Source organism: Spodoptera frugiperda, chromosome 14, assembly GCF_023101765.2.
Source record: "Spodoptera frugiperda isolate SF20-4 chromosome 14, AGI-APGP_CSIRO_Sfru_2.0, whole genome shotgun sequence".
NCBI classification, from domain to species: domain Eukaryota; kingdom Metazoa; phylum Arthropoda; class Insecta; order Lepidoptera; family Noctuidae; genus Spodoptera; species Spodoptera frugiperda.
In genome coordinates, this window is record NC_064225.1 from 10,025,672 (window position 1) to 10,037,076 (window position 11,405).

Sequence of the window (11,405 nt, forward strand, 5' to 3'; positions counted from 1 at the left end):
CTATTTTAATTTTACTTAAGTGCATACGTTTCCCCGATTGATATTGATTCAATTCGTGCTATTTTGGTGAAGGATGCGGTGTTGTGAATAATTTCGCTATCTATGAGATACATTATTCAATTAATTGTAAAACAATATCATGAACGATCAACATCATGTACATAAGTTTCTCCGAATCTTATAATATATTTTTATATACTAATTAAGAATTCAATGTCATTTTGTCAGTGATTATGTAAAACATCTAACACAATAGTTCCTATTGTATATTACATAGTTGTACATACATAATACAGTATATAGCGAGTATTTTCGATACAAATAATGCAGGAAAATCTAATTGGAAACACCACTAATTACATATTCAATTATTTATATACTTTGTACCGTATTAGGTACAGCATCTAATAGGAAATATACATATGTATAGGGAGCTACATACTATAATATTATGTTTACCTTAGATTATAAGTACCAAGTTCACCGTTTGGAGACGGCAGATTTTATTATACTACTATACTATATTTCCTATGGGTGTGTGAGAGAGCCATGCTTCGGCTCGAATAGGCCGGCTCGACCGGAGTGATACCAGGACCTCACAGAAAACCGACGTAAAACAATGGTTTCGTCGTGTGAGTGAGGTTACCAGAGGCGTAATTTCCCCCTTCCCAATTCCCGATTATCTAACAACTATCAACACATTAAATGCCATGGGCAAAAGTGACCGGCGCTAGCGGAGGATTTACCTTCAACAGATTTTTGTTGGTAGTCATAGTGATTCCTAATCCCCAAAAAGCATGCGCATTAAACGTGAAGATTATGATAACAACTCTTAAAGTAGAGGAGTATTACAATACAGCTAAAATCACATTGTTACGGGCTATTGATGATATTAATCATAACATTTTGTGCAACAACAGAACCTTAATCATACACCGATTTAAAAATAACTCTGTCTTTGGTCTTCCACGTATTGTTCTAGCCAAGATATCTACATGTAGATACATAGATAAATATATAACAAACACACATATGTGTAAGTAAATGGAAGCAACTGTTCAAATAGCGGCACGTTCAGTTAACACCTTATGTACACATCGCGAACCTGAAACTGTGCGGACTAACCTATATTTTTATACATAGATATGTGTAGATACGATTGGTTATAACCAGCTTCTTTTACGAGTATGAAGAACCATTCATATAGTGTTTTAATTCTTGATATATTAAGGTGTTCTAAAACTGCAACCAGCTGTATATACGATAAACGGTAACAGTTTCACTTAACTAGAATACTAAAGCAGCCTCTACTGCATAGCACTGTGGCACTGTAAATACAAGTCTGCGGACGGCAAGCAAGAGTAGCTCACCGCCCGACAAAACCAAAACCGTGCGATGATCAGATGGCACATAGAGCCATCAGACCACTACAGATGGGGCCCAGTAAGACTGATGCCCGACCCGAAGCTGCGGACTACCTATCAGGTTACCGGGCCACCGGCTCGGAAAGCAGGAGTAGGAACAGAGTAGTTCTTAGTCAGTAAGAGTCTGACATTCCCTCTCGCCTCATCCAAGGTTAGAGAAAACATTGGCTGATTTGTCCCCATAAAAATAATTATACAGTTATGAGATTGTTATTAAACTTAGTGTTTTGATTGTTTCAGTCGGAGGACCGGTTCGCTGGCTACAAAGGAGTCAGAGACATCACCATCAAGAAGGTAAGAAAACCCGAAACCACTACCGGTAGTCGCATTTGTGACCACTCGGCTAACGAGGCAATTAATTATCATCTTCTGTAAATATTATGCAAGCAAACTTTTGAATAATATTTTTCTCGTGATTCTTTTTATACTACAACGCTTTGTCTAGTCATTTGTTTAAATTGTTTGAACTATCTATGTTTAATTTAGATAGTGTTATATACACACATACATACATAAACATAGAGTTATGTGTTATCTCGTGTCCATCCGAAGGCTTTACATTATTGTATCAAAGATAAACGTGCTATGTACTTGATTTACTTGTTATCTGTATTTATTTAAATAATGTCAGTGCTTTAGTGGTTTACAAGATAAATGTTTTCATACATTTTTTAATTAAAGTGGTGTGATAAGGTTTAGTACGAGTTTGTTCTACGTTTAATAACATCGAAATGTTAACGCGATCGGCGTTCTGATTGGCCTGCTCTAATTAAGGAATGAACCAACCAATCAGAGGTACCTCTTCGATTTCTTTAAACGTAAAACGAAAACGTACTAGGCCCTCTGTAGTCAAAATTATGACCGCTTACGCTTAAGCAGCACGATTTTCAATAATTGAACGAGAGATCTCGGGTTCAATTCCCGAGTTAAGCAAAATATTGTTAGGGTTTTCATTTTAATGAAAATTCTTGGGTATGGAATTTGATATTGAGCATGACGTAAGGCGTTAGATTACGTGCTTTCTATCTGTAATCTATTTTTTACATCTCATCTAATTTCCTTTACGTATTTTCCAGGGTCCATCAGGTCTGGGCATCATGATAATCGAGGGTCGTCACACGGAGGCCGGGCGCGGTATCTTCGTGTCGGACCTGCAGGAAGGCAGCGCTGCAGAACAGGTCAGTTCAGAAACGTTCGTTAACGTTCAAAGACTGCACCACATGGTTGCGGTGGCTGGGCAACTGGCTGCTGTGCAACGTGTAGCGGGTTCGATTCCCACACTGAGCTTTTCTAGCAACTTTTTGTGTAATCCACATGTTGTTGTTTCGGGTTTGGGTGTCATATATGTGAACTTGTATGTCTATAAACGCACCCACGACACAGGAGAAAAACCTAGTGTGGGGCACCATTTAAAAAATAAATAAAAAGAGACGCAAATATGATCAACAGATATGTGCATCTCTTTCCAATAATGTTTGAGTAAAGATCTCCGCTTGAGTATAGTTCTATAATCGTTCTAAACTTGAGGTAAATAAACTATTTGAGTTAAATTAAAGTGTGAGTAATGAGTGACCATTAATCTGAGTGCTCGTTGTTAATTACTTCTATTGTTAAATAGAATAGATGGTCAGGCGTTGTTAAATTGTAGCTGTCTATTTGTAATTGTCTCGGATTCGATTCGCGGGTCAGGTGGTGTATTGGGTTATACTTATAATACAGTATTAGGTATAGCTTGAGCAGTAGTTGCCTGGCAAACTGTAGTGCAACGTGTGGCGGAATCAACTCCCATAACAAAATTTATCAGTATTTCTGAGCACGGAGTCTGGAAATGTGCCCAGTATATGGCAATAGGCTCACCACCTATTACATGGGACTTACAACATAAATTGTGAAAAGTGAGTGCACATTGTACAGTGGCTTTACGTGCCATAATGTGCACCTCTGCCTTTCCCCTTCGGGAATAAATGGCGTGACGTTGCTCTTGCTCTTGAGCAGTGGTTGCCTGTCAAACTATAGTGCAACGTGTGGCGGGATCAACTCCCACATAGGAAAACAAAAATAATCTACAAGACGGACATTAAAATACAAATTAGTTATCTACTCTATTATGTAAGTTATTACCTATAGTGAGCTAATATGCTGTATGGTATTCTTTTCAGGGAGGTCTTCAGATCGGAGACATGCTGCTAGCTGTGAATAGGGACTCCTTGCTGAACTGCAGTTATGATGCTGTAAGTAATTTACATTTACTATCACGCACAAAATACATTAGGGATAAAAGGGTCAGTACCCTTAGTATGAGTTTGCTTTACTTACACTCAAAGAGACCCTACTAGGGGCCTACTCTAATTCAACGAAAAACGAAGTTTCGTCCAAAACTTCGCAGATTGCATACTGTAATTCTATTTATTGCAAACTTTGGTGAACCAAAATGAACGAATGAAATGAAGATAAATAAATAGGTTTTTATATTAAATAAATCAATAAAACCTACGGCCGAAGATTAAACAAAACTTCGCATTCGAGAACCGGAGTAGCCCTTCTGATTGGTTGGTCCATTCGTGCCGGCCAATCAGAGCGCCGAACGCGCTCTCGTTTCGTTTTCGTTCAACGTAGAGCAAACTCGTACTAAGGGTACTTAAAAAATTGCGTCATACTTGATCTCATCTTTCTGATCATCAAGAATCTAATCACCACCTCATTTTCCAGGCGGCTGCCAAGTTAAAGCAGACGGAGGGAGTGGTGGTCCTCACGGTGTGTACTCCGAACCTCAAGGAGCCGGGAGAGGAGTCGCCTGCCACCGCTACAACACCGGGAACGCCTAGTGGTCAGTATTGTTTTGGTTAGACACCGTTACCGGCCTTTTGAGGGCTAGGAAAGTTTTGTTAGGGAATCGGGGATTGTGAAGAATAGGAAGGGAAGTAACGTCACTCACACATCGCAAGCGTTTTTGCACGCCGGATTTCTATGAAGCTGTGGTATCACTAGGGTCGAGCCGGGTCATTCGTGCGGAAGCATGATTCTTCTACACTTAATAAACATAATTATTCTAGATACACGGCAGTTTTTACACCGGCGTTTTATGACGCTATGCTACCACTGCAGTCGGCCCATTCGTTCTGAAACATGGCTTTCACATATGAGAAAGGTTCATATTAATTTAGTCACTATAACTAAGAAGTTGTCCTATGAATTCTTCCTAGAATAATGGTTGTATTTGCCAAATTTGCAGATGGTCCAGGTGGCGCGTCCCGTCCAGCGAGTCGTGCGGCGCAGAACGATGCCAGTCGACCACACACGCCGCGCCCCATACCTTCACCTGTTAAAGGTAATTCATTTCTACCACTTTTATTATAAGGCATGCATGATGATAATATATTAACCTTAACATAAAGTGAACATGTTTGATGAAAGATTTCCGTAATAAATGACATAAAATAACTAACAGCTATTTTTAATGAGCTCTCTTTTACCAACAAGATTATTATTGTAAGGTCATTAAGTCTAGGAGCATGTACCAAATATCAGATCGGTCTGTCGTCAGGAAGGTCGGATTACTCTTTAGTACACTGTGGGCCATATGGACCCTTGTGAGTCTTTATTCAAACAAGGGGTATGCTAAATAAAACCCTCCAAATGAACTTTGAAAACACATACGTCTAAATCTAAACTTACACACATTTATATGTTCGTTCCAGTGGAGCCACCACCAGACCCGTCCACAGCGCCAATAATCCCCAACGTGGACACGGTGATAGAGATCAACTCCGCTAACGAGGTGCTCGGCGTGCTACTACTGGGGGGCAGCGATACCTTGATCAATGTGAGTAGCTACCCATCATCATCAACAGTACCTTAAGTTCCCGTATTTCTTTGCATTTCATTGAGCGCTATCTTTTTTTGAACGATATTTCAACGGTTTTTTATGCCGGTAAACGACCACCTCATGGTAAGCAATCGCCGTCGGCCTTGGAGGTCCGAAACACCAGAGGCGTTACAAGTGTGTTTCTGACCTTTTGGGTTTAAGAATTGAAGGATTGTTGGGGAATCGGGGATTGGGAAGATTGAGGAGGGTTGTTATTTTTTTCAACAAGCGTTGTTTCACTTCGATTTTCTGTGAGGCCGTGGTATCACTCCAGTCGAGCTGGCCTATTCATACCCAAGGATGGCATTCCCACATTTAACTACTGGAAACGAAATTAAAAATATCTTAATCAGGACTTGGAAAATACAGAAATTAATTGGCCAGAAAAATATCAGGAATAAATATATTTCTTAGAAAGAATATTATTAATTTAAAACCAATTTTTAATTTCCCAGGGAGCATCAGCGATCATCCTAGACATATACAAGAACGGCGCGATCGCCAAGGACGGGCGGCTGAAGGTCGGAGACCAGATCCTCGAGTGCAATGGAGTAGCCATCACCAAGGAAATGGCGCACGAACGACTCTGTCTCACCATCAAGCAGAAAACTGCCAAGGTATGATCTTTATACATAGGTTTTTATTTATGATAACCCCGGTAAACGAGCAGACGGTTTACCTGATGGTAAGCAATCACCGCCGCCCATGGACACTTGAAACACCAGAGGCTTTACAAGTGCGTTACCGGGAATGGGGATGGGGAAGAGTGGGAAGGGGGGAATTGGGCCTCCGGTAACCTCACTCACACAACGAAACACAACGCAAGCGTTGTTTCACGTCGGTTTTCTGTGAGACCGTGGTATCAATCCGGTCGAGCCGGCCCATTCGTGCCGAAGCATGGCTCTCCCACACTTACCTGATGGTAAGCAATCACCGTCGCCCATTGACACCCGAAACACCAGAGGCGTTACAAGTACGTTGCCGGCCTTTTGGGAGTTAGGAATTTAAGGGTGGTTGGGGAATCGAGGATTGGGAACGGGAGATAATTTGGCGTCCGGTAACCTCGCTCACACAACGCAAGCATTGCTTCACGGCGATTTTCTGTGAGGCCGATGGTCTATGCATTATCTAGTCATGTCGAGTCTTAGATTCTCAAGTTCTATAAAATCGGTATCATATTCCATTCTCTTCCATCAGCACCACTTTAATTCCTCTTTCCTTACATTTCCAGCTAAAAATGACAGTCCACCGACAAGAGCCGCTGAAGTACGAGGAGGTGGAGATAGACCTCACGCGCAAGGCAGGGAAGGCGCTGGGACTCACCTGTGTGGCACCCGTACAGGCGCCCGGCGTGTATCTGGGACAACTAGTGAGTATCTACCGTGGATGTTTTCAGAATCGACTAAGGGGCTACTTATTTAAGAGAGCAACGATATCTGATAAATCTGATCCTCCTAAATCGCCCACTCGCTTGCTGAATTGGACTTTTTGGGAATCCGTCTTTGGTACAATCCAGCAATAGACTCATTGATGGTGATTCTTCTTGTCCTTATATCCCTTTTTTTGAAGCGGGAAAATAATCCAGTGCCTTCTCCCGCATTGGGCGAGGCGAGAGGGAGACTCTTACTGACTAAAAACCACCCCGTTCCTACTTCTGCTTTTCGAGTCGGAGCCCCGGTAAACCCGCTAGGTAGTCCGCAGGTCGCCCTTTTATCCCTAGTTTTGTTTGGAGGACTTTTTAATGTCTATTTAACCAAACCGACTTTTACCCATTTTAACATTATCTATTCTATCTTCCAGTTGCCCGGTACCCCAGCAGAGTTAGACGGTCGGATCCAGCGCGGAGACTTCATCATAGCAGTGGACGGTAAGGACGTATCCTCTGCCGACCTTCTAGGAGTTGCAGCTGTCCTCAAGCTCTGCGGGAATAAAGCCACCATCAAGGTCAAGCGGTTCAAGACAGTTAGGTAATTCTATAGACTCTGTGTGACCAGTTTTGGTGTCACCGTTTTGGATCGAAGGACCAGATTCTGTTGAAGATTGTCATGGAATGAGTATCCAAGAATGGATATGAAGATGTTTTGAGAGATGGTTAAGATTCTGTTCTGAAGTTGTGAATCTAAGGACTGATAAGTGTGAGAGTATAGATCTTGAATGTTCCTAAATATGACTTGAGTCGCCTCAATGCCGTTGATGATTTTTCAAGCTGTAATTACTAAAGAACAGTCTTCAGTGCTGACAGAAATACAAACCAAGGTTTTCAAATAGAGATATGAACGCTGTACAATATAATGACGCCATGCAAGAAATCTATTAACTGGAAAGTAAACGATATTTTTATATACCAGGATTAAGTCACTATTTCTTTACACGTGAAGCATTAAAGAATGTAGCAGAAGAGTAGAAAATATAATGCAATTATTTTTAAAGGTAAAACTCCAATGCATTTCTAGATTTTTGTAGACTGTGACACCAAAACTAGTGTAAGTCTATGGTAGATTCGTTAGTTTGCAGATCTGAATACCTATCACTCTAAGACGCCTTATAATAAACAGTGACGTAGGGTAAGTTCGCCTTTCGCGTCCATCCATCAATTTACGTCCATTTTACGTATTCCCATGAATGTAAGTTACTGAAACCATCATGATATTTATACTAACTACTAATAATGGTGGTAGTTTTCTTATTATCTGGAAATTTTAAAGGGCGTTTCGTAAAATGGACGTTAACAGGCGTATTTACCCTATCCATTTTGGTCTCAAAGGACCAAATTGAAAACTGGTCCTTTCTTACGACAAGTAAGCAACAAGTAAGCCTTAAGAAATAATACCTACCATGAAAATAGGTAATTAGATCTGCTTACTACTCGAAAACTAAATTAGAATTAATTCTAGGCCAAATATTATAATACTTACCTAATTATTCCGTAGTTAACATCGAGTGTTGACAAGTGATTAGACAATAAATTACCTCACTCATATACCGAACAATTTATTTTTATTTTATTGACGAAAAATTCGTATGCACTAAGGACCACAAAATATGTTAGTTTCAATTGGTAAATATCAATCTTTTGTTGCTTTTAAAATACTTAAATTGCTGTTGTAAATCAAATTATACTTTTTTTTCTACATTTTATTTTTATGTGAGTAATTTATGAAGTCTTTATAAATGTCATCATGTCGGCCATTTTGAGTTCGGGCGCCATTTTGTGTGAGACACACGATTTTAAACTATGAAGACGAAGAACAATTTAAATTTAATTTAAATTAAATGTAAAAAGTTAAGTCCGTCAGTAAATTGTAAGATCAATAATATTTTGCCATTTATATAATTTTTAAATATTAGTTTTGGTTAAGTCTAAGATTTTTTGAGATTTAGATTTTATTTACTAAGGCCGATAAAACCCATGATTTATAGCTTAGTCAACGCCTCAGTATTTTAGATATTTTGCGGATTTTAAATACACCTTAATTCAGTACAACAAAGGTAGTTTGTAGTTTATACTTATACATATAATAGTGAATTAATTATATTATACATCTCATATTAATTCACTAAATACTAAGTACATACAGTTGTCAAATTGTATAATTATTTATTTAAATATATTTTTAATTATACAGCTGTTATAATTATGATATTTTGCAATTTATTCATTAAGTTTGCATTTCTTCTATATATTTTTTACGAAAATTGCGATTTTTTTAAAGCATTTGATGTTTTATTTTTCATAAACCGAAATAGACTAAAAAATAGGTGCCAGATATTGCAATAATTTCTAAATTTGAACACATCAGAAACTATGAACAGTTTATAGTAATTATAGTGAAAGTACATTAAATCTAGTCGTACCTACGTAATGTCTAAGTTGCCTTTTAGTATAGGCTTCTCCAGTACCGTCGCTAGAAGCTAGACTCCTTTATAGTACTTTAAGTACCAGTTAGTACTACTTAGGTATTCGCACTTAGCACTGAGCTCTTGTCACAATGGCACTTTGGTATAACTATTTAGGGAACAGAGAGTAAAGTTCCCTAAGAAAGATCTCTAAGATCCGGTCTTTTCTTATTCATAGGCTATAATTATGCTTGCGTAACTCGCCGTGTTTTATAATTGGATTGCTCCACACCACAACAAATTACGCATTTAGTAATTTCACAAATTTAAACCTTAAAAGGTTTCTTGCAAGTTTTAATTTACGTTAATTTATTTATAATTTAACGGTAACACAGGAAACCGACGTCAAACAACGCGTGTGTTGGGTTTCGTTGTGTGGGTGAGGTTACCGGAGGCCCAATTAATCTCTTTCCCAATCCCCGATTCCCCAACAACCCTTAAATTCCTAACACCCAAAATGCTGGCAACGCACTTGTAACGCCTCTGTTGTTTTGGAGTGCCCATGGGCGGCGGAAATTGCTAACCATCAGGGGATCCGTCTGCTCGTTTACCGGAATATAACATAAAAAACATAACTGTCAAATTATAATTTAAACATAACGACGATTTGTGACAAGGGCTCAAAAACTCGTCGGATAGAAGACAGGACATTGACATTAATATAAATATTTGAATCATTTACAAGTAAACGACTAATTAATATATTGTCAATTATAAAAAAAAAATTTAAAAGCTGAGAATGTTGACATGACATTTATGTATGTAAAATTTATTTTTAAATTTTTAATAATGAATTGTACGTTTTTTTTAAATGTATCGTATTTGTAATTGTATTTTCTTCTTTTTTTTAGAATGGTCTATGACTATTACTATTATCAAAAGCAAAAATGATTTTCTTTTTTTAATCGTCTTGTCTTATATCCAACGAAAAATTATAATTATTCAAATAAAATAAATATAAAGTTATTTACTAACTCAAAGTTGAAATGTATATTATACAACAAATTGTATAATTATTTATTTAAATGTATAATTATTTGAGTTATAATATACATTTCAACAAAATGTATAAGATTTCGAACACCGTCTAAAAAGAGCGTAAAATTATATAACTAATGAGAAAACCAATAATTACGTCTGTTGTTTAAATAATTAGGTAATTATAAGTTATATATATAAATTTATAAATTGTTATTATAAATTATAAATTAATACGACGGTGTTCACAGCTTTACCTTGTATAATACTACTCGTAACTTCGTACTTCGCTGATATAGCTAATTATTATATTATACATATAATATATAAAAAAATATTTATGAAAAAAATGCAACCTTGCGACATTTTTTATAATAAAATTAAAATTTAAAATAATGCATTTAAATAAAAATAAATGGATTGCGTAGCATAATTCTAAAACGTTGTAAAGTGTATAAAGTCTTTTCCCTTTTTAATAAAATTATTACAATTATTTAGAAAAAAATAATACTTATTAGCCTATTATTATACATACTTAGTCGATTTTTCATTGCAGTTTTGGTGCGTAGCGATTAAAATACGAGTTTGTAGTACATTACACTTTAACAACCAGAAGACTTTGTTGTTTCTTGTACCTAACAAGCAATGGTTATCGAACTTGTCTTTTTAATCGTTAAGTATTAAAGCTATTTTTATGCCTGAATACCGAAACGCTTCGATTTTAAGTCATTCCTAAGACAAAAGATACATTTCAATGAATATCTTTAAAATTGAGTGGCGTTTTAGTATTCAGGTTTTAGGTTTTTGTAGTACGGCCTCACTTTTAGCTGAATCTTGTATAAATAGCATATAATATAACAATTATTATATATTTTTAAACCAACTTAAAGAATATTAGTTTAATTTTTTAATAAAATATATGTCGAATTTTATACACAATATTATATTTTTGTAGTGATTTCAAAATGGCTTAATTTATTCAACATTGAATAATTTAGTAATATGACTATTTGAAGTTTTAAATATTTTTTATGCGAATAGAAAAGAAATCTCCTTTTTGTGAAATTAATTTTAATAAAGGTTTCTTGATGTTCTAATATTGAACTCTACGAAGAAAATAATAAGTTTCAAATTACAATAAGAACATTGAGAAGCCTATCGTTATGCTATTTATAAAACAAACTAAATAGTATTCTATTCCCTTAGACATTAAGTAGAAATTTGTGATCTTCATTATTATA

General features: G+C 36.8%; 1 protein-coding gene across 5 annotated transcripts in view; it reads left to right on the plus strand.

Moving 5' to 3' along the window:
• Positions 1-7,545, plus strand: part of LOC118279390 (uncharacterized) — a 201,908-nt gene extending 194,363 nt beyond the window's left edge. For all 5 annotated transcript variants that reach the window (XM_050698322.1, XM_050698325.1, XM_050698326.1 and 2 more), the window contains 9 exons: positions 1,665-1,718; positions 2,501-2,602; positions 3,584-3,655; positions 4,134-4,251; positions 4,657-4,752; positions 5,123-5,247; positions 5,745-5,906; positions 6,521-6,658; positions 7,090-7,545. In XM_050698322.1, coding sequence (XP_050554279.1) covers positions 1,665-1,718; positions 2,501-2,602; positions 3,584-3,655; positions 4,134-4,251; positions 4,657-4,752; positions 5,123-5,247; positions 5,745-5,906; positions 6,521-6,658; positions 7,090-7,260 — 1,038 coding nt within the window. In that variant the 3' untranslated portion in view covers positions 7,261-7,545. The remainder of the gene's footprint in view (positions 1-1,664; positions 1,719-2,500; positions 2,603-3,583; positions 3,656-4,133; positions 4,252-4,656; positions 4,753-5,122; positions 5,248-5,744; positions 5,907-6,520; positions 6,659-7,089) is intronic.
• The last annotated feature ends 3,860 nt before the right edge of the window (positions 7,546-11,405 follow it).